The sequence below is a fragment of the Gekko japonicus genome, unplaced genomic scaffold, assembly GCF_001447785.1.
Source record: "Gekko japonicus isolate JY-2015 unplaced genomic scaffold, Gekko_japonicus_V1.1 scaffold196, whole genome shotgun sequence".
Lineage (NCBI taxonomy): Eukaryota > Metazoa > Chordata > Lepidosauria > Squamata > Gekkonidae > Gekko > Gekko japonicus.
The window spans coordinates 705,832-732,167 of record NW_015173129.1 but is presented as its reverse complement, the minus strand read 5'-3'; the positions used below and the strand labels follow the sequence as shown (position 1 = coordinate 732,167).

The 26,336-nt window shown below is 48.3% G+C and overlaps 1 protein-coding gene across 1 annotated transcript in view; it reads right to left on the bottom strand.

Moving 5' to 3' along the window:
• MAD1L1 (MAD1 mitotic arrest deficient-like 1 (yeast)) overlaps window positions 1-26,336 on the bottom strand; it is a 760,935-nt gene that overhangs the window by 259,501 nt on the left and 475,098 nt on the right. The window contains exon 16 of the mRNA XM_015422082.1: window positions 18,144-18,375. Coding sequence (XP_015277568.1) covers window positions 18,144-18,375 — 232 coding nt within the window. The remainder of the gene's footprint in view (window positions 1-18,143; window positions 18,376-26,336) is intronic.

The following is a 26,336-nucleotide window of genomic DNA, read 5'->3' as shown; positions in this document are numbered from 1 at the left end:
GGTCCCGCAGTGGGGCCATGACCCTAGAAGCCTTCCCCCTGTTGCCCCCCCCCAAGCACCAAGAAGACAGAGCATCATCTGCCCCAGCCTGAGAGTTCCTATCTATACCTTGTGGCTAAGAGCCACTGATGGACCTCTGCTCTGTAGTTGGGAGATCGGTTGTATTTCCGGGGGGGATCCCCTGCGACCCACTTGGCAGGGGGCAGCCCTATATGAGACCCGCTATACTTCTTCTCCTTATTACTTGATTTCCTCTCCACCCCCGCCCTGCTATCAACTCTTTTCTCTAATAGATTTCCACAACACAGTGCTGTTCAGCGATACATGAAACTTTGATTTCCAGGGGAAACAACGCAGTGACAACAACACACCGAGCAAAGATCTAAGGCACCCCCCCCCCCCTTTCAAGGGCATTCTGCAATGTTGGCAGGATGGCTCCCCCCGCCCCCCACCATCACAGACAAGGAATTTGTGTTGGCCGGAATTTGAGACATCAGCAGAAGCCTTTCTTCCTGCTGATGAATGAAAGAGCATTTTCCATTGTGTGCAACTGGCAGCCCTTATGGTGCATCGCACCTAATCAAAAGCCTGAGAAGCAAAGGGCTTTAACTGGCTGTTTCTCCTGCAACCCACACAGGGCGTGAGGGACAAGCCAGCGGGTTAGATATATTCCCTCTTTCTTGAGGGGGGTGGCACGGAAGGCAGCATAAAGGGACTACGGGAGAAGGGCCCCAAATCCTACTCAAGACGCCAAGGCCGTTGATCCCTTTCCTAATAATCCAATAAACCTGAAAAAAGACGAACTTTGTGCTAGAGACTGTTAAGAAAGTGATTGAAAATTCTATAGATCAGAGGTCTGTTCTAATGCTCTTATCAGAGGAAGGCCTCGGCCTCTATGCCTTGTTGTTGGCCCTCCACAGGAACTGGTTGGCCACTCTGTGAGACAGGATGCTGGACTAGATGGACCCTCACTGGTCTGATCCAGCAGGGCTCTTCTGATGCTCTTATCAGGGGAAGGCCTCGGCCTCTATGCTCTGTTGTTGGCTGTCCAGAAGAACTGGTCGGCCACTGTGTAAGGCCGGATGCTAGACTAGATGGACCCTCACTGGTCTGATCCAGCAGGGCTCTTCTGATGCTCTTATCAGGGGAAGGCCTCGGCCTCTATGCTCTGTTGTTGGCTGTCCAGAAGAACTGGTCGGCCACTGTGTAAGGCCGGATGCTAGACTAGATGGACCCTCACTGGTCTGATCCAGCAGGGCTCTTCTGATGCTCTTATCAGGGGAAGGCCTCGGCCTCTATGCTCTGTTGTTGGCTGTCCAGAAGAACTGGTCGGCCACTGTGTAAGGCCGGATGCTAGACTAGATGGACCCTCACTGGTCTGATCCAGCAGGGCTCTTCTGATGTTCTTATGATCCTATACCGCTGTAACTGTTGTATCTATTTATCTCATTTTGTGTTGCTCTAGTTTCTTCATTTTGCTGATCTTTCTCATGGAGACCACTGAGGAAGTCCAAGGGGCAGGCAGTGGCCAACCACCTATGAACGTCTCTTGCCTTTAAAACCCTACTTGGTCGCCACAAGTTGCCTGTGACTTGACAGCGGAAAAACAAAACAAGAAAGAGTGCCTTTAGGTTAGTCAGTGGAACAGGATTGCTTAGGAGGTGGTAGCCGCTCCTTTGGAGGTTTTTAAGCAGAGGCTAGATTGCCACCTGGCAGCGATACTGACTCTGTGAACTTAGGCAGATCATGAGAGAGAGGGCAGGAAGGGACGAGCCAGTGCTCAGCTCTCGTGGGCCTTTATTCCATGGCCCAGGGTAACACCGATCACCACTCTGGGGTGAAGAAGAAGAAGTGGAGGAGGAGGAGGAGATTGGATTTACACCCCGCCCGTCACTACCCAAAGGTATCTCAGAGTGGCTGACAGACTCCTTCCCCTTCCCCTCCCCACAATGGACACCCTGTGAGGTCGGCGGGGCTGAGAGAGCTCTGACAGAAACTGCTCTTTTTCAAGAACAGCTCTTATCAGAACTACGGCTTGCCCAAGGTCACCCAGCCAGGTGCAAGTGGAGGAGTGGGGAATCAAACCGGGGGGGGGGGGCTGTTTGTTTTTTGTTTGCTTTCTTCTGGGCATAGAGCAGGGGGTCACTGGGAGATTTTTTTGGGGGGAGGTAGTTGTGAGTTTCCTGCATTGTGCATGGGATGGACTAGATGACCCTTAAGGCCCCTTCTAGCTCTGTGTTCCTATGTCTTGCATCCATTCCAAATAAACTAATTACTCTCTGGGTCAGATCTCGTTTTGAACCTGGTTCTCTCTAAAACATTCTCTCTCTCTCTGCTGTTGTAGATTTTCCGGGTTGTATGGCTGTGGTCTTGGCATTGTAGGACCTGACTGGCATCCTCAGAGGTGTAACACAGAAAGATGGAGTACTCTCTGTGTCAAGGTGAGAAGAAGAAAAATGGTAGGCAGGTAATTTATATGTACTCAGGAACGTGGGGTAGGGCTGAGTTAGGACTGACCCTACCCCACTTTCCTGAGTAGATATAAATTACCTGCCTACCAATTTTTTTCTTCTCACCTTGACACAGAGAGTACTCCATCTTTCTGTGTTATACCTCTGAGGATGCCAGTCACAGCTACTGGCGAAACTTCAGGTCCTACAATGCCAAGACCACAGCCGTACAACCCAGAAAATCTACAACAGCTAATGAACTCTGGCCGTGAAAGCCTTCGATAACATATTCTCTCTGTCTCTCTCTCTCACACACACACATACACAACTTTTTGAACAAAGTTAAGAGTCCAATGGCACCTTTAAGACCAACAAAGTTTTATTCGAAGTGTGAGCTTTCATGTGCATGCACACTTCGTCAGATAATGAAATGGAATTACGTATCATAGTTGTATATATAGGAGTGGTCTGTTAAATTAGCATGCAAAATATCGAGGACACCTTTTTGTAACAGATCAACCTTTGATCTGGACTCGAAATTCGATCTATTGCTTCAGACCAACACGGCTACCCACCTTGACACAAGTTTTTGTTCTGTATGTAAATCAACTTGACGTACACCTCAGGTGTCCGACAAAGAGAAGTCTGGTCTCCGAAAAGCTTCTGCTAAAATACATTTTGCGAGTCTCAAAGATGCTGCCAGACTCTTACTTAGGCGAACGGACAGGCAGGCTTCATACAGTCACAGCTATTCTTTAACCATTAAGAGACCCCGAGTTCATTATTTTGTCCCGTAACGTGACCAGGGACGCGATAAATGCTAGTAAAGAGGGGGGAGCAGGAGTATATAGCACGCAAGACTGAAGTCAGACCCGTCCTGATCATCCGTAAATGTCTGTTGCGAGACACCACCGTTGCAATATCACCACCAACCGAGGTGTACAAAAAAAAGGAACTTCCACTTCCGTGGATTCTCTTGGCGCCGGCAGAGGGGGCATTCGGGTCCCTCTCCTGCTCATTAGGCTTTCTCCTCTTGCAGGCAAAACAGCCTCCGGCTAAGGAGAGATGGATGGAACTGCTTCAGGAGTCCACGGGGACCGGCGTTGACAGCAAAGGAGAGCGTCGCTCTCTTCCTTCCTCGCCTCTCCTAACCTCTTCTGCTCCCCGAACATAGGGCCGCTTTTGACGGTTGTCACCGTCCGAGCACAAGGAACGAAAGTGGTCCCTGGGTTCCTGTCCCCGGTGGAGCTCCGATGCTCAGAACCATGTTTCTTTTTTTGCATTAGCATGAAAGAGAGGATGGAGTATACGTCTCCTGCAAGAGAGCCAGCCTGACTGTATTTCTTCCTTTTTTCCCTCCGAGACATTCAGCCACTGGCAGGCCACCTTGAAGAACCAATTCTTGCACTTCCCAAACAGTAAGGCTGATTTGACTGCAAAGTTTCCCTTTTCAGGACGCTTGGCCAAAGCTGACCCACTTGAATTCTGTCACCTGGCTAGATCATGACCCCTACAAGTGGTTCCCCAGGACTAAAGCAGCCCCTTCAACTGTTTTGAGCCTGTGGTTCCCTTTGAGACTGCCACGGGGTGGTCTGTGACACTACAAAATGGCTGCCATGGGAGACAAGAAGCCACGAAGCCCAAGTGCAGGGAGGACAAAGTCAATTAGAAATACACTGGGAAAGAGAAGAGAAGAGATTGGATTCATACCCCGCCCTTCACTCGGAGTCCCATAGCGGGTTACAAGCTCCGTTCCCTTCCCCTCCCCACAATAGACACCCTGTGAGGCAGGTGGGGCTGAGAGAGCTCTTGACAGAAACGGCTCTTTCAAGGACAGCTCTTGTCAGAACTCTGGCTTGCCCAAGGTCATCCAGCAGCTGCAAGTGGAGGAGTGGGGAATGAAACCCGGTTCTCCCAGATTAGAGTCTGCACACTTAGCCACTACACCAAACTGGTTGAGAGAGAACAAAACAAAGATAGGGGTGGCAGCTACTTATGGAATAAATGTTATTTTTATTTGCATAGCCAATCAGATCTTCAGTGGCAAATCAGAAGGCCTTCTGGGAGAGAGCCCTACCTGGTCCCACCCAGATTTTTTAAAAAAAACTTGATAGGTTCCAAGAACACATAGAATCCCTTGCCACAGGAGGTGGTGGTGGATACAAGCATGAACGGCTTCAAGAGAGAACTGGATAAACCTATGGAGCAGAGGTCCATCAGTGGACATTAGCCACAAGATACAGATAGGAACTCTCGGTCTGGGGCAGGTGATGCACTGTATTCTTGGTGCTTGGGGGGGGCACAATGGGAGGGCTTCTAGTGTCCTGGCCCCACTGCTGGACCTCCTGATGGCACCTGGTATTTTTGACCAGGTGTAGCAGAGTGCTGGACTGGAGGGGCCACTGGCCTGATCCGACATTGGCTTCTCTTATGTTCTTATAAGAGGAAATTGGACAAACATATGGAAGAGAGGTCCATCAGTGGACATTAGCAACGAAGTATAGATAGGAACTCTCAGTCTGGGGCAAGGGATGCTCTGTATTCTTGGTGCTTGGGGGGGGGCAACAATGGGAGGGCTTCTATTGTCCTGGCCCCACTGCTGGACCTCCTGATGGCACCTGGTATTTTTGGCCACTGTGTGACAGAGTGCTGGACCAGATGGGCCATTGGCCTGATCCAACATTGGCTTCCCTTATATTCTTAAGAAAGGTTTTGGCAGGCAACACGGTGCCCATGGGCGCCATGTTGGAGACCCCCATTTGGGGGCATATGACCATCCAAGGATGGGTTTGATCTCAGCATCAATTTCTCTCTCATTTCTTGCTTTGTCCCCCCTCGTCGCTATCCCCCACCCCCATCGGCAAAGCTGCTGGGTTTTTTTTCTGAAGCAGCTCAGTCCAGTTTAATTTTAATTATTCCTTTCATTGCTTTGTGTTCCCCCCCCCCCAAGCGGCAGAGACTGCGACGTGTTTTAAAACAAATAGAATGTAAGAACTGAAGATACGTCGTTCGGTGCTTTGGGGACCTGTTAGGCTGCACTGAAAAGAGCTTCTGAAGAGTCACATCTACACTTTTATATGGTATTATTCCCTCCCCTACCCCACTTACTTAGTCCAATCACAAATTCTGGAGGCGAAGGAGACAAGGATCTGTAGCTATTTTGCTCTCCGTGGAAGGGTAAGTGCTCTCTACCAAGTAGCCTTTGATTGATGCAGACCATTACAGGTTCTCTTGATGCAAAAATCGCCTCTGCGACCGACTTTATCAGTAACCTCCGGCTTTCTGGTCAGCGCACGTTTCCCCTTTTGTGACTTAATGGAGTCCCACAGTACCAGTGCGGGCCTTAAGATCTTCAAAGGAAAGGAGCCCCTTTGTCAAGACACAGACATCCGTCCCTCTTGCCCCGCACATTCACACCTCTTAAGGAAGATTCTTCAGGAAAAGGACAATATTACAAATAAAAATTATAGAGTTCACCTTTTCGCCCTTGGCTAATGCAGCTTGAGGATGTCATAACCAGGCAATGAACATGACACTTACGAGAGAGGAATATCTCAAACCAAATGAGTCCTGCCAGTCACTGGATGGAGCCGGAAGATTTCCCAGAATTACAACTGATCTTGAGACCACAAGGGAATACGTTATAAGAATATAAGAGAACATAAGAGAGGCCAATGTTGGATCAGGCCAATGGCCCGTCCAGTCCAACACTGTCACACAGTGGCCAAAAATACCAGGTGCCATCAGGAGGTCCAGCAGTGGGGCCAGGACACTAGAAGCCCTCCCACTCTTGCCCCCCCCCCCGAAGCACCAAGAATACAGAGCATCCCTTGCCCCAGACCGAGAGTTCCTACCTATACCTTGTGGCTAATAGCCACTGATGGACCTCTGTTCCATATGTTTATCCAGTTCCCTCTTGAAGTCGTCCATGCTTGTAGCCTCCACCACCTCCTGCGGCAGTGGATTCCATGTGTTAATCACTCTTTGGGTGAAGAAGTACTTCCTTTTATCCGTTCTAACCTGCTCAGCAGTTTCATTGAGTGCCCACGAGTTCTTGTATTGTGAGAAAGGGATAAAAGAACTTCTTTCTCTACTTGCTCTATCCCATGCGTAATCTTGTCACCCCTCAGTCATCATTTCGCCAAGCTAAAGAGCCCCAAGTGCTTTAACCTTTCATCTTAGGGAAAGTGTTCCAACCTTTTTATCATTCTAGTTGTCCTTTTCTGCACTTTGTCCAGTGCTATGTGTGGTGTGGTGACCAGAATTGCACACCGTATTCCAAATGAGGTCCCACGGGCAATTTATACGGGGGCATTATGATACTGGCTGATTTGTTTTCAATTCCCTTCCTAATAACGCCCAGCATAGTGTTGGCCTTTTTTATTGCAGTGGCACACTGACTCGACATTTTCAGTTAGTTATCTACTACGACTCCAAGCTCTCTCTCTTGGTCAGTCTCTGCCAGTTCGGACCCCATCAACGTGCATTTATAGTTAGGATTTTTGGCCCCAATGTGCATCATTTTGCACTTGGCCACATTGAACCCTATTTGCCATGTTGACGCCCACTCACCCATCCTCGACAGATCCCTTTGGAGTGCCTCACAATCCTCACTGGTTCTCACCACCCTGAACAATTTAGCGCCATCCACAAATTTAGCCACGTTCCCGGAGAAAATGGCTGCTTTGTAGGGTGGACTCTATTGCGCTGTACCCTGCTGAAGTTCCTCCCCTCCCCAAACCCTGCTCTCCCCTGACTCCGCCCCCCACAAAACCTAGCAATGCCCCAAACTGGAGTTAGCGAACCTAAACTGAGTGGAGCAGACGCAAGACAGCGCAGTCCGACGTGGGTGTGTTTTGTCAATTGATACATTCTGGTTCTTTCTTTCTCTGAGCCTCACCGTTGGGGAAAGCCAGAAATTCAAATCAATAAAAATCAAGCCTGTTTCAGCAGCGCTTAATGGCCTTTCGATCTAGTGCGAAGTTTTTGTACTGTGCGAGCAAAGACCTGGTAATCTGTAGGAAGAGGATTCCAGCAGCCCCAGTGACCCCTGTTTACTCTCTCTGGCCCCCCCATATGGACAGCGGAACTAGGATTCCCAGATCCCCGAAGGGGGCAGGGGATTCCCCTGCTCTGGGACCTCTCTCCCCAGTGCTGATCAGATGGCCGGCAGGGTTATTTCCCATAAGCAAATCGAGGACTAGGTCTCTGTCACTGATGACGTCACTTCCGGTGCACACCAGAAGTGATGTCATTACATCACTAGTGATACATGGACACTCTGGTATTTGGGCATCCCCTGTAATTTCCCACGAAATAACCCTTTGACTTTCAAAAGAAGCTTGCATGATGATGAGGTACGAGAGAGCCAAGTGACTGGGCACTGGGAAGCTGGTGATTAGGATATATAAAAAGAAGGAAGAAGGCTTGTCTACAGGTGCTGAAATGCCGTTGCCAGCATTTAAGATGTATGTTTCGTTCTACACAAGAAATGTAATGCTCATTGCTATGTGCAGGGGTCATTTCATAGGAAAAGGGGTGCAGAAGCTCATTAGCATCACTTTTTGCATATGCCACACCCCCTGGCATCACCAGAAGTGTGTCAAAAGGCAACACCCACCGCTCAGGCTCACTGGACTGTTTTGGATTGCTAGCTATTGGGGGGGGGGGGAACGTGCAGATCTGTCCTCACAGAGGAGGGAGAGCTTGTACCTGAATAAAACTTGGTCTTAAAGGTGCCACTGGACTGTTTTGGGCCAGGGGGCCAGGGGGGAGCTCTGCAACTTACCTGGCTGCTTCTTGCTCTGACTGAGGGCTGCTGGGAGCAGGGGGCGAGGCTTGTTGCATGTGCCCGCCCCCTGGGCTCTTTACTGCCAGAGCTCCGCTCCTGTGCGCTCCTGTGGGAAATACTGATGTGCTCCTGTGGGAAGCCATATACTGATGCTTACCAGTCATCCAGATCCTCCAGTGGAAAACCTTTGCATTTGGAAGAGGGCAGCCAATAGAAAGCCGTTCATTACAGTGGCCCCACCCACTTTCTGAGAAACTTGGTACATGTCAAAGGGAGTACTGGCAAGCACTATGCCCCCCACCCCCGGGCACCACGTTGGGGACCTCTGGTAGGAAATATTTGGAAAACGAGATTGTCTCTCCTCCCTTGAACTGTTAATGATAAAAAATGCAAAAAGCTGGCCCGTTTCCTAACTATTGTGCGCCGATCAAGTGTTGACATGGTCCGTTTAAGTATTGGGGGGGGGGCCGCATCGGTCGCAAAGAGAATGGGAGGGCTCGGTCATTAATTTAGAAGTTTGCTCTGAATGAGACTCGCGGCAGAAAAATTTACCCGTGAATGCCGCTCTGGCTAGCCCTTGTAACAGAGATTATTAATTGGAATTAAATTGGGTAATGAATTAACATTAAAATAATCTAATCGTGTTGAAGTGACAAGCTGGAAGCAGGAGCATTAGTCACTGTCCAGCCTGCCGACTCTATTGTTGAGAGTGCGCAAGGGCCTCCAGAGGGACCTGATTGGCATTCCGAAGAGTTACAGCCGGCGTTCCTTCTTGTCGGCCGCTACAAGAATAAAAAATGCACACAGGGGACTTGATCCACTCATACCAGGAGTCAGGGCTTTTTTTTGTAGAAAAAGCCCAGCAGGAACTCATTAGCATAATAGGCCATGCACAACAACAGAAACTCATTAGCATATTAGGTCACACCCCTGATAGCATGATCATTAGCATATTAGGCCACATCCCCATGCCTTCCCTTGGCTTGCCCAGGCAAGCCCCCCCCCCCCTTGAAGGGGGGACAGGCCAGGGAAGGCACAGGGAGACATTTAAATGTCTCCCCGATCCTTCCAGGGCCCCTCCTGGCCTGCCTGCCTCAGCGTCGCTGGGGGGGGGGTTTGCTCTCCAGAGGTTTTGGCTGTAGTGGGCGTGGCCAACTCTGAAGCCAGCCGGAACTCCGTTCCTGTGCCTTCCTGCCCAAAAATAGCCCTGCCAGGGGTACTGTTATGTATTGAGCCTGAGCCATCCCTGAATGTGGACCTTGAACTGGGTGAGCTTGCTCCCCAAGAACGACAGCTGACCAAGACCCTGGAACTGACCAATAGATAAGTAGTGTGATGTAAATAGCCTATCCTTGGGAGTGCGTTTGTGTGTGTGTGTGGGGGGGGGTGTTTGCATGCTTTATAAGCAGGGCTGAGACCCTGCTGGGCGTCCTTGCGTGTTCCTGAAATCACTAAATAAACAAGAGCTGATCAGGGCAATGCGTCCGGGACCCAGTATCGAACAGGCACGGCCTCTGTGCTCAGAGGATCCGTCTCCCCTCCCCCACTCGTACTTGCAGAGAAACGGGATTCTTTGTGGAAACGGGGAAATCGGAGGGGGGGCTCTTTCAATCACAATCATGTGCAGGGTTGTGGAGAAAAGGGGCTGGGTCAGATTTTAGGAGTACCCAGCTCCCCCTGAGCTCTTGTCCGCTTAGGGTTGCCAGAAGGCACCTTTGCCATTGAGGTTTTTGTCCTTTTTTTTTTTTTTTTAAACATTCTGTCACTCTTTATTCTAGGTTTTGCAGAAACGATTTTGTCATTTGGTATTTATTAACTTCCACTGGGTGTCTCTGGAATTTATTTTCAAATACATAGGAAAATTATGGATCTTAATAGAAACCTTTCAAGCCCGGGGGAAAATAAAATTCTTAAATGTGCAGGATTGCAAGGAAAGGCATGTATTTTGTTTCCTATCTGAAACAAAAGTGGGCATTTTAGAATGTGCCACATAGGCCAGGTGTCATTTCCTGCAGGAGCGGAGCTCCAGCAGTAAAGAGCCCAGGGGGCGGGCACATGCAACAAGCCCCACCCCCTGCTCCCGGCAGCCCTCAGTCAAAGCAAGAAGCAGCCAGGTAAGCTGCAGAGTCCCCCCCCCCGGTCCAAAACAGTCCAGTGGCACCTTTAAGACCGAGTTTTATTCAGGTACAAGCTCTCCCTCCTCTGTGAGGACAGATCTGCATGTTCCCCCCCCCCAATAGCTAGCAATCCAAAACAGTCCAGTGGAGCCTGAGCGGTGGGTGTTGCCTTCTGACACACTTCCGGTGATGTCAGGGGGTGTTATATGGCATATGCAAATGAGTTATGCTAATGAGCTCCTGCACCTCTTTTCCTACGAAATAACCCCTGCATATAGCAATGATCATTACATTTCTTGTGTAAAACGAAACATACATCTTAAATGCTGGGAATGGCATTTCAGCACCAGTAGACAAGCCTTCTTCCTTCTTTTTATATATCCTGATCACCAGCTTCCCATTCTTTCAATTCCCGTGCTTGGGATTTATTCCTTAATAAATCATCAGGAATTGAAAATGTCAATGGAACCGAAGCCAAGTAGTCACTGAGACTCTTGGAGGCTTTCGGGAGCACACTAAAATTTGAACCTCCCACAACAGGGCATAGAGGCCGAGGCCTTCCCCTGATGTTGCCTCCTGGCTCTGGGATTCAGAGGCAAGAAGTTCCCCTCAGCCACCACAGCTAGTAGTCATGGATAGACTTATCCTCCGTGAATCTATCTAACCCCCTTTTAAAAGCCTTTTATTCCTGTGGCCATGGCTACATCCTCAGGCAGTGAAGTTCACATTTTAATCATTCTCTGTGCAGAGCAGTATTTCCTTTTGTCCATCCCGAACCAGCCTGCCCATCAGCTTCATTGAATGTCCTCGAGTTCTAGTCTTTGGGGAGAGGGGGAAAAGGTTCCCCCCCCCCCCATAGCTGTCAATCCAAAACAGTCCAGTGGAGCCTGAGCGGTGGGTGTTGCCTTCTGACACACTTCCGGTGTGGCATATGCAAAAAAGTTATGCTAATCAGCTCCTGCACCTCTTTTTCTATGACATGACCCCTGACCAGAACTATACACAGTATTCCAAATCAGGCTGCACCACAGTTGTCTATAGGAGCATTACAATATCAGCCATTTTATTCTCAGTCCCTTTCCTAAGAATCCCTAACATAGGAAAGAAGAAAATTTAAAAATAAATAGGGCATGGTTTCCTGTCCTGAAAAACACAAAATGCTCTACATATTACAATAGCACTACAGATAAGATTAGAATTTCAACAGCTAATCCATATGCAAAAGAACCTCCTCAGGAAAGCTCCTCCATTAGCATGTTTCACAGCCTGGAGAACTCCTACAATATAATGACTCAGCCCTGCCCCACCTTCCTGAGTAGATATAAATCACCTGCCTAACATTTTTCTTCTCACCTCGACACAAACGGTACTCCATCTTTCTGTGTTATACCTCTGAGGATGCCAGTCACAGCTGCTGGCAACACACTCGGTCCTACAATGCCAAGACCACGGCCACACAACCCAGAAAATCTACAACAACTAATGAACTCCGGTCGCCAAAGCCTTCGACAACATAATCCCTAAAATAGAGATTGCCTTACCCTTTTCTAATAATCCCTAATGCAGAGTTTGCAGCACACTGGGTTGACACTTTCATTGAGCTATCCATTATGGCCCCTATAAAGAAGGGGGCTCATCTCTAAAGAAAAACATGACAGGGTGAGACGATACCATGCCTGTTGAACAAAGACTCAAAAAAGTTAAGTTGATATGCACCCCTAACCACTAGAAAAAGTACAAAAAAGAAGATACTCTCCCACACACAACAGAGATATGAGAGTGATAACACAACCCCAAAAAGAATTTCCAAATTCCAAACGGAATGCCCTGCTTCCGCTTTCTGGCTTGCCCGACAGAAACCAAAAACATCCAGCGTGGTGTAGTGTCAGACTAGGAGACCTGGGTTTCGAACGCCAATTCTGCCATGGCAACTTGATCTGTGACCTTGGGCCAGTCACATATTTGGCCCCATATTCTTGCATCTTTGGCAAACCCGGTACACATAGAGGAGGCTTGCCGATGGAAGCTTAGGTAGCTCTTCTATGAAGAAGCAGTGCAGTGTAGTGGTCAGAATGTCAGTCTAGGATCCGGGAGACCCGGGTTCGAATCCCCACTCTGTCTGGGAATCCTGCTGTGTGACCTTGGGCCAGCCACACACTCTTAGCCTAATCTACCTCGCAGGGCTGTTCTGAGGATAAAAGGGAGGAGAAGTGAAGATTGTGAGCCCTTCTGGGTCCTCCCCGACCCAGGAGAAGGCGGAGTCCAGATACCTAATAAATATAACCAACTGTCTCGGTCGTGTGAAGGAAGGTTGTTACGCCCTGGGGATGTTTCAGTTCCAGGTTCAGCTGATAATTGCAGCAACAACAAAAAAATCAGGAAAGCATTAAAGACAACGATGTTGGCAGGGCTGGACGGATAATGCACTGGCCACCGTTAAACCTGCTCTCCGCAGACGGGACTGCGGTGCATATGTGCAGATCGCGGTTTTGACTTCTGCGTTAGGTAATAAGGGGATTTTTATGGTGGGCGCTAAAGCTCATTAAACGTGACTCCATTAAAAAGCCAAGGTCATGCCGGGCTCTAAATCTCTTTTTCAGTGCAGCCGGCGGAAGGCTATCTCACTGTCTGGCAACTTGCCACCGAGTTCACCAGTGCTTTCCCCCTTATTTGCTTCGTAATCATCTCTCTTAAAGCGGGTGACGTGGCTACGAAGAAAGAACACTCGGAACGGCCGGCCCCATGCACGTGGGCCCTTCTCCGTTCTTTTGTTTTCGTGGCACAGAAACGGCAAATGGGAACGGTCCACGACTTATTAAAGGTGTTGAGCTGCCACAGGCCATTAGCGAAATGGGCCATGATGTTCTGGGATTATGGGACCGAGGACTGCATCTGCCTCTCGAAACAATATTGGCCAAAGTCAAGCTGCCGGGTAAGGCCTCTCTCTTTCCAGATGGCTTGTCCTTCAAATTAAAAGTTCAAGAAACCAGTTTGATCTTCCTGTGCTTGATTCCATTTCCGGATCTTGTTCTCTTGAGGCTCTTTGTTTATTCTTTTTCTACGAAGAGGGCTTTGACTCTTGGAAGCTTATACCTGGAAATCTTGTGGGTCTTTAAGCTGCTACTGGGCTCAAATCTACTTCTCTGCGCCATCTCTCGCAGTACAGTTTCCTTGCTTCTCCTTTATCTGCACAGCACATTTTTTTCATTTCTTTTTTTCCTGTGTTCCAATTATTTTACTTTTGGCTGCTTTACCACAACAACCACTCGTGGAACTCCCGTTTAACCTTAGTTGCTAGGGTATGAATCTCTCCCACTGCAAATTGATCTATTTACTGATTCAGATATTTATACCTCACTTTTCCTCCCCTGAGCAGCTTATAACCTTCCCCCTTCCTCCATTTTATCCTCACACTCCTGGGAGGTAGGTTAAGCTGAGAACACGTGACTGGTCTAAGGTCACCCACTGTGTGCAGTTCTGGGCACCACACCTTAAAAAGAATATTATAGCTTTGGAAAAAGTGCAGAAAAGGGCAACGCGAATGATAAAAGGGTTGGAACACTTTCCCTATGAGGAAAGGTTAAAGCGCTTAGGGCTCTTTAGCTTGGAGAAAAGACGACTGAGGGGTGACATGATCGAGGTTTATAAGATTATGCATGGGAAAGAGCAGGTAAAGAAAGAGGTACTTTTCTCCCTTTCTCACAATACAAGAACTCGTGGACACTCCATGAAACTGCAGAGCGGTCGGGTTAGAACGGATAAAAGGAAGTACTTCTTCACCCAAAGAGTGATTAACACATGGAATTCACCGCCATAGGAAGTGGTGGGTGCTACAAGCATGGACGGCTTCAAAAGGGAATTAGATAAGCATATGGAGCAGAGGTCCATCAGTGGCTATTAGCCACAAGGTATAGCTAGGGGCTCTGGGGCAAGTGATGCTCTGTCTTCTTGGTGCTTGGGGGGGAGGTCAACAGTGGGAGGGCTTCTAATGTCCTGGCCCCACTGCTGGACCTCCTGATGGCACTGGTATTTCTGGCCACTGTGTGACACAGAGTGTTGGACTGGATGGGCCTTTGGCCTGATCCAACATTGGCGTCTCTTATGTTCTTACCGAGCATGTTTCTGTGGCAGAGCAGGGAATCGAACTCCCAGATCCTAGTACTCTAACCACTAGACTGCACTGCTCCTCCATAGAAGGGCTGCCCAAACTTCTATCTTCCATCAGCAAGTCTCCTGTAGATGGACCAGCTTTGCCAAAGCTGCAAGAATATGGGGACAAATTTTGGGATGGGTGCCCAGCGACCCAACTACATCCCTCCCGACCAGCTTTTCTAACTCAAAAACCGTTTTTATGTTTTATTTGTACTGTAAGCCACCTTGAGTTCCACCAGGGAGAAAGACATCTAACAAATATTTTAAATTAAAAAATGAAGGGGGGGGGGGGAAAGTTGCATCAAAGACTGTCTGCAATTTCCCCATTTAACAAAAACCTTCATAGATATGATGGGGTCAGGAGCGGGAAAATGGAAATTCAAGGTAAACGGGGGGGGGTGGGGGTGTAGAATAAAAATGGAAGTTTGCTCTTTCCGCAGACGGATACATATTTCCCCCTAGCTTTGTTATGGAAAAGGCAGCTCCGAGACGAAGTACACGTGGATCTAATTTACAACACATATGAAGTACGGCAGAGCAGATCAACATTTGCTCATTTCCCTGTGTCTGCGGTGACAAGTTACAGTTGGACTGACGTTGTTCCCTTTGATGTACAGACTTCCCTCAGTAGCTATGCGAAACTGACCTCGTTCCGATCTCATTAAGAAGTGGCACTGTGGTTAAGTGGGGAGGGGTGGTGGTGGAAAGGAGCTTTTGCCTTGTCAGAGAGTCTCGGGGGGGAAGAGATGAGTCAAATCTGATCAAAGGTTACTTTGTTCATGACACAGAGGTACTCGCTAATATTCACGCATCCCATCAACACAGACGAACAACAGGTTCGCCGCTGGAGCAGGTGGGATAAATAGATCCTCCATTTCTTTCCCTCTTCCAACCCCACAAGGGAAGCAACTGATTCTACATCAAGCTACATATCACATGGGTACGAAAACAGAAGATGTCATCCGCATGCTCATTTATATAGTGACAGGTCGGTGGTTATCGTCACGACCCCCAAATATACCCTTGTCTCCACGACAAAAGACTCGGATGTTCCAGCAACACCTTCTGCAGTGCCTATCTTGACTCTTGAAAAAACTGTGGGGTATCTATCAAGGGGTATCGTGAAGCCTACCTGACACCCAACCCTTCTTTACAAGACCTTGTGGTTCCTGGGTCAGGTGGCAGTGGGTCCCTGGGGGGGGGGGGACTGAACCATCATTCTTAGCTAAGGTTTCTACACCTGATGAAACAAGACCCTTGTTAGAGGATGGTGGTGAAAAGGCGCGATCAATTCACAGTTGACTTATGGAGGCCCCGTAGGGCTTTCAAGGCAAGAGGTGTTCAGAGGTGGTTTGCTATTGCCTGTCTCCGCGTCACGTCTCTAGTATTCCTTGGTGGTCTCCCATCCAAACAGTAACCAGGACCGACCCTGCTTAGCTTCCAAGATCTGATGAGATCATGCTAGCCTGGGCTATAAAGGTCAGAGTAGTAAACGATGATGCTGTTAAAAAAAAATCAGTTCTTCACATCTCATACCAATGTAGTCCTTCTGATGCGGCACTCTCTTAGCTATCTCAAATTTAACACCCAGCGTAGCAGACCACATCTCATACCAATGTAGTCCTTCTGACGCGGCACTCTCTTTCTTAGCTATCTCAAATTTAACACCCAGCATAGCAGACGCGACCCTCCATTTCGAGCTTTATCGGTGTGTCAGTGCGGGCACTATCAGAAGAATGACGAAGAGGCCTCCCCTCACTCCCTGCTGCGTAGTTTCAAGCCAAGATTAAATACATTTCTCAGAACCCTTGTCTCTCTGCCTGGATCGCTGAGTCTAGCTATCATTACTAGCACTTAAATGGTCCCTTGAACAAGGGTACGTGCATTTTGAAAATCTCTGTTGGTAATGCTGCTAGTGCAAGAAATCTGATGAGAGAAAAAAAAGAAAATCGGCCCAGCGAGTGCTCTTCAGAACAACGTTTGGAGTTCTTCTTTGTTCTCCGCTAACATCATCTCCACCCACTGCCGAAGAACCTGGTTCAGTAAGAAGAGCACTGCCATTGAGGGTAATTCCAGACAGGCAGCCATTACGCAGCTGCACCCGGTGCCCTGTGCCCACATGTTCAAAAAGATCAGGGACCCCCGGTCTTGGTGTATCTACATGTATCTCACGAAGGGGCGAACGGACAGAACTGAAACCTGTGGAAAACACAGCACAGTGCAGAATTCCGGATGGGGAGCCAGCGTAGCAGTCGTGGCAGGACTCCAGTGACTCCTCTTAAAGACTCCCAATATCTATCTTGGCAAAAGCCTTTGGAAACTAGAGCTCGCTTTAGCAGACACATGAGGGGATACTTCCATATTCAGGACTCCAGTGACTCCTCTTAAAGACTCTTAATATCTATCTCGGCAAAAGCCTTTGCAAACTAGAGCTCGCTTTAGCAGACACACGAGGGGATACTTCCATATCGGATACATTTAAAGTTTCAGGTACCAACAAAGGCAACTTTTAACTATAAATGTGGATGAGCGTGCCAATGTCTTGATCTGGATGGCCCAGGCTAGCCCAATCTCATCAGATCTCAGAAGCTAAGAAGTTAGTATTTGGATGGGAGACCAGCGAGGAAGTCCAGGGTTGCTACGCAGAGGCAGGCAACGGCAATCCACCTCTGTCTCTCTCTTGCCCTGACCTGGATGATCCAGGCTAGCCTGATTTCATCAGATCCTGGAAGCTAAGCAGGGTCGGCCCTGGTTAGGACTTGGATGGGAGACCACCGAGGAAGCCCAGGGTTGCTACGCAGAGGCAGGCAACGGCAAACCACCTCTGTCTGTCTGTTGCTCTGACCTGGATGGCCCCGACGAGCCTGATTTCATCAGATCCTGGAAGCTAAACAGGGTCGGTCCTAGTTAGGACTTGGATGGGAGACCACCGAGGAAGTCCAGGGTTGCTACGCAGAGGCAGGTAATGGCAAACCACCTCTGTCTGTCTCTTGCCCTGACCTGGATGACCCAGGCTAGCCCCGTCTCATTAGGTCTTGGAAGCTAAGCAGAGTCAGCCCTGGTTAGTATTTGGATGGGAGACGACCAAGAGAAGAGAGAAGAGACTGGATTTATACCCTGCCCTTTACTACCCAAAGGAGTCTCAGAGCGTCTTATAATCCCCTTTCCCTTCCCCTCCCCACAACAGACACCCTGTGAGGTAGGTGGGGCTGAGAGAGCTCTCTCAAGGACTGCCCTTGAGAGAACAGCTCTGAAAGAACTTGTGACTGACCCAATGTCCCACCAGCAGCTGCATGTGGAGGAGTGGGGAACCAAACCCAGTTCTCCCAGATTAAAGTTCGTGCTCTTAACCACCACACCAAGGAAGACCAGGGTTGCTATGCAGAGGCAGGCGATGGCCAACCACCTCGGGATGTCTCTTGCCTTGAAAACCCTATGGCGTTGCTAAAAATCAGCTGTGACTTGATGGAACTTTCCACCACCACTCCAATGCCTCTGGTAAAATGTGCTCTGATTCACTGAAGATCCCATAGGAATAAATTTTGTTAGTCACTGAAATGCCATGGGACTGCTGCAATAAAGTAACACTCCGATGAGTAGCTCACTGGTAAGCCTACAGAGGGAGGCACGTACCTGAGACTTCTGAGGTGGACGGGAGACTCGTGGCCCCCTCTGGGAGACTTGCAGACCCCTCTGAGGTTTCCGGGGGGGAGTCACCTCTTTCCAGCACTTGTATCCGCTCTCTCAAGCGCTGGCACTCCTCACGCAGGTTGGCCTGCTCCTGCTGATGCTGCCGCTTGGCCAGGCTAGCTGGATTCTCACTGAGGTGGAGGACTTTGGTTTTGCCGGAGTCGTGGTTGCCAACCTAAAAAAAAATAAGCACAAATGGGATCAACAAAGAAGGTGGGAGAGAAAACAACACATAGACATCATCGTCGACGTGAAAGTTCAGGTAGGGAGGCTAGAAGAAGAGGCAGACCTGTGCACGAATATTTGGATACAATGACACACTGCACGAACACCTGGATATAATAACGAACCGCCACAAATATTTGGAACTACTGATGAACTGCAAATGGATACTTAAAAATAATGACAGACTGTCCATGAATATTGAGATATAACGACGACCTGCACATGAATATTGATATAATGAAAAGCTGCACGCGGATATCTGGCTATAACAACCAACACAAATATTTAAATTTAATGACAAACTAGAGATGAATATTTTGATATCAGGACGAACTGCACATGAATATAGGTATATATCGAAAAACTGTTCGTGGATACTTGGATGCAATGGCAAAATTCACGCAGATATTTGGATACTGAACAACATATGAATGTTTGGATATATTGATGAATTGCATGTGAATATCTGGATGTAATGACAAACTGCATACAAATATCTGAATAAATTGATGAATTGCATATGGCTATTTAGATACAGCAATGTACTACGCATGGATATTTAGATATAACGATGAACTGCACGCAGATATCCGGATGGAACAACAACCCACAGACAAATATTAAGAGATTACAGTAGACTGCACACAAACATTTTGAGATAACAATGAATGGCACACGAGTATGTGGATATAATAAAAAACTCCATACAATTATTTGGATATGGAAGCACATACGAATATTTGGATATAATCAGGGGTCTTGTTGTAGAAAAAGAGCTGCCGGAGCTCATTAGCATAACTCATTAGCATAACTTATTTGCATATGCCACGCCCCCTGACATCACCGGAAGTGACAGAAGGCCACACCCCCTGACATCACCGGAAGTGTGTCAGAAGGCCCGGCTACTTACCCTCCTGCTTCATCCTCATTCCCAAACGGAATGAGGATCGAAGCAGAGGGCGGGGTAAAGAAGGGGGCGGGGCTTCACCACGTGACCGCCCCACCCCCTAGAGGTTCTCTTCCGGAGCTCCGTACCTGAGAGCTCCCCCCCGACTAGAGCCCTGGATATAATGACAAACCGCACACGGATTTTTGGATATGACTATTAACTGAAAACAAATGTTTAGATATGACAACAGTTTAGCTCATGGTCAAATGAAACAAATCACCTGGTGATTTATAACTTGAACATCATGGGCAGCATTCAAATGGATCAAAAAATCCTATGCATGAGAATTGATTGACAAACTCCTTTCATACACCCATCCTATCAGGGCAACAACAGCACTTCCTTCCTGATAACCAAAGGTACATCAATCAGCTTTAAAGGCAACGTTTTGTTCTGATTCTTTAAAGACCGAGATAGTCTTATTCCTGGATTCCCCCCAACCCCCTTTTAACATTTTAAACTGTAGCATGACCTATCCCCAGCCTAATTTGGGACCGCAGTTCGCTGACATTCCAGGACTTTGGATGTAGCCATCGTGATTAAACCATGTCAGCTTTTCCTGAGCAAGCTAAGAGACATTTCATTTTGCACTTCTCCCAAGAGGTGAAAGATATTTATAGCAGTTTCACTGATGAGGCGGATCTTAAAATAGCTGATTAATTTCCCTTCAAAGTGAGACAACCGAGTTAATACTTCTGTCTTCTTGAGTAAAAAAATAAAATAAAATAGGCATATGTTTTGTAGAACTAAAAAGGTTGTGATGCTTAGAAGGGCCCTAGGCAACTGCATGTTTTCTAGACAGGGAAAGCACCGGAAAAGTTGACTTTTTCTCACTTCCGCACTACAGGTCACTTCCTGTTGGTCTCCCTCACATTATGAGAGGCACAGAGTTGCCTCACGATACACTGGGGGGGGGGGAGGCACTCGGTTGCCGGAGGGAGCCCATGCAGAAGCATAGCGAGAGAAGGACAAGAAGAACAACTGGATTATGTCTATCCATGGTTGCCAACTCTGAGTTGGGAAATTCCTAAAGGTTTGGGGGTGGAGCCTGGAAATGGTGGCATTTGGGGAAAGGACGACAGTCAGCTGAGACGTGATGCCACAGGGTCCACCCTCCAAAGCTGCCATTTCCTCCAGGGAACCAATCTCGGTAGTCCGGAGATCACATCTAATTCCCTGAGAACTTCAGGCACCACCTGGAGGCCTAAAACGCGAATGGGGCCCAAATGGCTTCCGATTATATGGCTTTTCATTAGTCTTTGAGGTGCTGGTGGGCTCCTGTCTTCATTTCACTGCAACAGACCGACACAACCTCTTTCGATTCAAAATACCAGTTTATACCAAGCATGTATGTTCGTACATACGACAACTGCTTCAGACCAACACGGCTGGCCACCTGGATGTATTTTCTGACATCGTTATTTAAGTCGATCTATGTGGAAAGCCACACAAGGCTTAAAACCTAAATAGCGGGAGGGAGGGAGGAGAGACTGGATGTGTACCCCGCCCTTCACGCGGAGTCTCAGATTGATTGTGCAGAATTCTTAGAACATTGCTTTGTTAGCAGCTGCCACCACTGTTGAAAGATCTTCACTATGTGATTGAAGGGAAACTGTTGCAGCTATTGTATGTCAGGGTCCGCCTTCTGTAGCAGCCATTTTGTGGTGGCCATTTTGTGGCTGCGCCCACCATGCTGTGTCAGAATTCCAAAGGTGCCTACAGGCTAAAAAAAGGTTGGGAACCCCTGGGTAAGACTGTCAGACTACCAAATCCCCACTCTGCCATGGAAGCTTGCTGGGTGACATTGCACCAGTCACATAACTTCCCAGCCTAGCCTATCTCGCAGGGTTGTTGTGAGGATAAACTGGAGGAGAGGAGAATGGTGTAAGCCGCTTTGTGTGCCCATCGGGGATAAAAGTAGGACGAAGAAGAGGAGGAGGAGGAGGAGGAGGAAGAGGAGGAGATTGGATTTATACCCTGCCCTTAACTCGGAGTCTCAGAGCGGCTTCTCTTCCCCTTCCCACAGCAGACACCCTGTGAGGTAGGTGGGGCTTAGAGAGCTCTTTCGAGGACTGCTCTTGAGATAACAGCTCTGACATAACCATGGCTTGCCCGAGGTCATTCAGCAGCTGTAAGTGGAGGAGTGGGGAATCAAACCCGGTTCTCACAGATTAGGGAGGGAAAAAGAGAAAGAGAGGAAGAGGGAGGGAGAGGAGGAATGGAGGAAGAAATGGACAGATAGAGCAAAAGGTAGCGTGTGAGGGACTAAAAGAGAGAGAGACAGACACACACAGAGAAAGAAAATAAGAAATAGAGTGCTGTATTCCACTAACCAGGCAGCCATTTGTACAATCAACCCATTTATTTATTTATTTCATTTTCTGAAAAGCAGAAAACACCTGAAAGATGGCCAAAAAGGCAGCTAAATCGAATTCCTAAGATGTCCCTAGTCAGCAATAAATCCTCTGCACAACAGCCTGGTTTTACGGCACTTTAATGGCAAAACTGCAAATAGAAAAGGCCATTTTTCACTCCTCCTTCCCGAGGCAAGAGAGCTTGCAGGGAAGGGCTCGGAAATGTCAGGGTTACCGATCTCCTGGCTTGTTTTGGCGCCCTCTAGTGACACAGATCCAGACGCTCAAGACAGCTTCTTCCGACCGCTCCAGGAAAAAGAGCATCTTGCGCGAAGCCCTCCCCCCACAAAGATTAAACCCCCAAAGCACAAAAGCAAGACTTTGAAAGCCTTCTCAGCAAGCAGTCGACAGCCCAGAGCTGTCAAAGGCAGAGACGGTGTGGCGAGGACGAGGGCGGCGCACATGGGATTTCTGGAGCCAGTTGTGCTGTTGGGAGACATTTGTGCACCAATACAAATAGGAGTCAGGTACAGGGTTTCGAGTAGGCAACACAAGAATGGATGTCTTCCCCATGCAAGTGCGCCAGAGCCCTGCCTGTGATACTGCCAATCAAAACCCACCCATGGAGATCAAGGGTCCCCAACATGACGCCCACGGGCGCTATGGGCACGATGGTGCCCTCTGACAACTTTCTTGGCACCCGCCGGGTGTTTTCAGAACAGGGGCAGGACCTGGTGGGGCTTTTGCCCAGCTGTGGAAATTTTTGAAGGTGTCCCTTTGGCGGCAGCTACCACAGAAGCAGAAGGATCTTCACTGTGTCACTGAAGGTAAGCGGCTGCAGCAGCCATTGTGGTACTGGTTCCGCCTCCTGTAGCAGCCATTTTGTGGCAGCCATCTTGAAGCTGCACCCACCCTGTAGAATCCCAAAGCTGCCCACAGGCTCACAAAGGTTGGATACCCCTTATGGAGATTTTTAAAGAGACATTCCCCCACCCTTTTCAACCACGTCACAGATTTCAGGACCTCAGGGTATCCCTCTTAGTATCCACGGCTGCCTCTTGTTTGACTAGAGAGCTGGGGGGGGGGGGAGAGCCATGGGATGGCTCCCTCCCCCAGTAGTTTGAGTCAAACAATTTGGACACATTCATGTCTACCGCTAAACTGGCCATGCTGGGAACAGTATTGGAAAGCGCCAAGCTACGATTCCCGCATTGTGATGCAACACATGCTATCGTGGAGCTGTGCTCCCGAACGTTGTCTCTCTTCCACAACCCCCCGACTGCTTGTATTATTCCAATCCGGGCACAGAAGGTGGTGGGGGGGGAAGGCCCAGATGACTGCAGGCGACCAGTAACCTACCTTTCCCATCATAGCAGCTTCGCCCGGCTAACAGAGAGATGAATTTGTTCACTCCAATTTCTCTCTACAACACACATGCTGAAAGCAGTGCTGTGGGGCTCTCCCTCTCCCTAACACAGCCTCGATGAGAACATTTTATTTATTTTTATTCATCTGTTTGATTTGTATCTTGCCCTCCACGGCTGCAGGGCGGCTCACAGAAAAAGATATATATATAAACTGCAAGATATGTTAAAACACAAAATTTAAATAAAACCGCAACAAATAAAATTATAGGTGCTAGTAAACATAGGTACTAATAATGCTAATAAATGAGGGCGACATTCTCGTGGCATCCAGATGGTCAACTGCCACCATAGTCTGGGTTCTTGCCAGGCTGTTGGTTATTAAGTTGGTCCTGGTATTGGGGCCAAGCCGGACGCTCGAAGGATACTTATGTGGTGCCTCTGATTAAAAAAAACTTCAAAGTTTCGAAAAGGTTGGACCAGGGGGTCCAGTTCTATAGGCCCCAGAAGGAGGTGCCCCCATCCGCCATTGCTTCCCATGGAAGCTGGGTTGTGAGCTGAAGAGAAATCCTCTGAGCTGGCTGCTGAAATGTTGTGCGCCAGCACCCCCTAGTGCAGCTTAGAGGGAACTGTATCCACGTCATGCGCTCAAGTCACGCTTTGGGAAGTTTCCAAGCTGTGTCTGACAAAGGAAGCAAGCTTTGCCTCCTGAAAACTATACCCAGAAAGCCTTGTTGGTCTCTAAGTTGCGACTGGACTCAGATCTAGCCATCCTATTGCAGACCAACATGACTGCCCTCTGGAACTATCCCAGAGCATGATAGAACACACACTGCCATACCAAAGTAATCCCTACGGGCTGGTAATAGAATCAGGGGTCATTTCCCGCAGGAGCACACAGGAGCGGAGCTCCAGCAGTAAAGAGCCCCAACAAGCCCCACCCCCTGCTCCCAGCAGCCCTCAGTCAGAGCAAGAAGCAGCCAGGTAAGCTGCAGAGCCCCCCCCGGCCCCCCGGCCCAAAACAGTCCAGTGGCACCTTTAAGACCAAGTTTTATTCAGGTACAAGCTCTCTGCGAGGACAGTTCTGCACGTTCCCCCCCCACACACACACACTAGCTAGCAATCCAAAACAGTCCAGTGGAGCCTGAGCGGTGGGTGTTGCCTTCTGACACACTTCCGGTGATGTCAGAGGGTGTGGCCTATGCAAATAAATTATGCTAATGAGTTATGCTAATGAGCCCCTGCACCTCTTTTTCTACGAAATGACCCCTGAATAGAATCCCTCCCTTTTGAGATTCCTGGGGAAGATAGTTAATGCGTCTGGCGGGCCTCTGGAAGCCCAAGAAACTCCATGCTAAGGAGACTGTCAATGCCTGCCATCGTAGAGGACGGAGCACCCAGGCTTCCAAAAAAAAAAGGCATTACCGTCAACAGGGAAAGGGACAAACTGAGAATTCGTTTTGTATCACATGCTGCCGAGACATGGAGGAAACCCAGATCTCCGCCCACTTTTCAATACTTCTATGGCTTTAAGAACCAGCCTGGAATTTGGCTGATTTAAGCTAGGCCAAGCTCATCAGATCTCGGAAGCGGAGCAGGGTCAGGCTCTGGTGAGTACTTGGATGGGAGACCACCAAGGAAGCTCAGGGTCGCTACGCAGAGGCAAGCAATGGCAAACCGCCTCTGTTCATCTCTCGCCCTGACCTGGATGGCCCAGGCTAGCCCAACCTTGCCCAACCTTATCAAATCTCAGAAGCTAAGCAGGGTCATCCCCTGGATACTTCTTGGATGGGCGATCCCCAAGGAAGTCCACGGTTGCTCCACAGAGGCAGGCAATCGCAAACTACTTCTGTTTATCGCTTGTCCTGACCCAAGCTGACCCAATCTTGTCAGATCTCAGAAGCTAGGCAGGTTCGGCCCTGGTGAGTACTTGGATGGGAGGCCACCAAGGATGCCCAGGGTTGCTCCACAGAAGCAGGCCATGTCTTAACCACCTCTATTTATCTCTTGCCCTGACCTGGATGGCCCAAGCTAGCCTGATCTCATCAGCTTTCAGAAGCTAAGCAGGGTCGGCCCTGGATAATACTAGGATGGGCTACCACGAAAGACGTCCAGGGTTACTCCACAGAGGTAGGCAATGGCAAACCACCTCTGTTTATCTCATGCCCTGACCTGGATGGCTAGACTAGCCTGAATTCATCCGCTCTGTCTTGCTCATCTCTTGGAAACCCAATGATGTTGCCACTTTCCACCACAAAGCATAAGGCCTTTTCAAAGTAAGATCAATGTCTCCTGCACCAAAGCACGAAGCTCATTATTCTGAATTTAACAATAAAGAAAAGGTACAGGGTATAATGTTAAAAAATAGCCTCATGGAAGAATTGTTGAACTTGGCTTCTTGGTTTGCCGGCTAAGGCGTTAGAAAGTCAACAAAACAATTCGACCCAGTTCTTCTTAGAGGTTTCCACAGTTATTTAAGAACATAAGAGAAGCCAATGTTGGGTCAGGCCAATGGCCCATCCAGTCCAACACTCTGTCACACAGTGGCGAAAAATACCAGGTGCCATCAGGAGGCCCAGCAGTGGGGCCAGGACACCAGAAGCCCTCCCACTGTTGCCCCCCCCCGGCACCAAGAATACTAAGATTATGACCAAAAATTGCTCACAAGATTTGAATATCAAGATTCAGATATCGAGGTGGTCAACAAGATCAAATATTTAGGTGTTCTACTTTCAAACAAAAATAATACATTATTTGAATATAATTATAAAAAATTACTAGATAATATTAAAAAAAATCTTCAGAAATGGCATGATTTACAACGGTCTTTTATAGGTAGAATTGCTACTGTTAAGATGAACATTCTTCCACGTTTCTTATTTTTGGCACAAAACCTACAATATTAAAAAACAATAACTTTTCCCAAGAACTGGATAAACATACAAGAAAATTTATATGGCATGGTAAAAGAGCATGTATTAGATGGAAACTTCTTCAAGATAAAAAAGAAAGGTGGTTTTGGGGTGCCAAACTGGTTACTTTATTATCAAGCCTCAGCTATGGGGTGGATCAGAGACTGGATAATGTTAGAAGATAAAAGACTGCTATATTTAGAGGGCCATGACTTATATATGGGTTGGCACGCCTATATATGGTATGATAAAGATAAAATTTACTCAAACTTTCATAACCATGCAATTAGAGGGGCCCTAATAAAAATATGGAGGAAAATAAAAGAAAGATT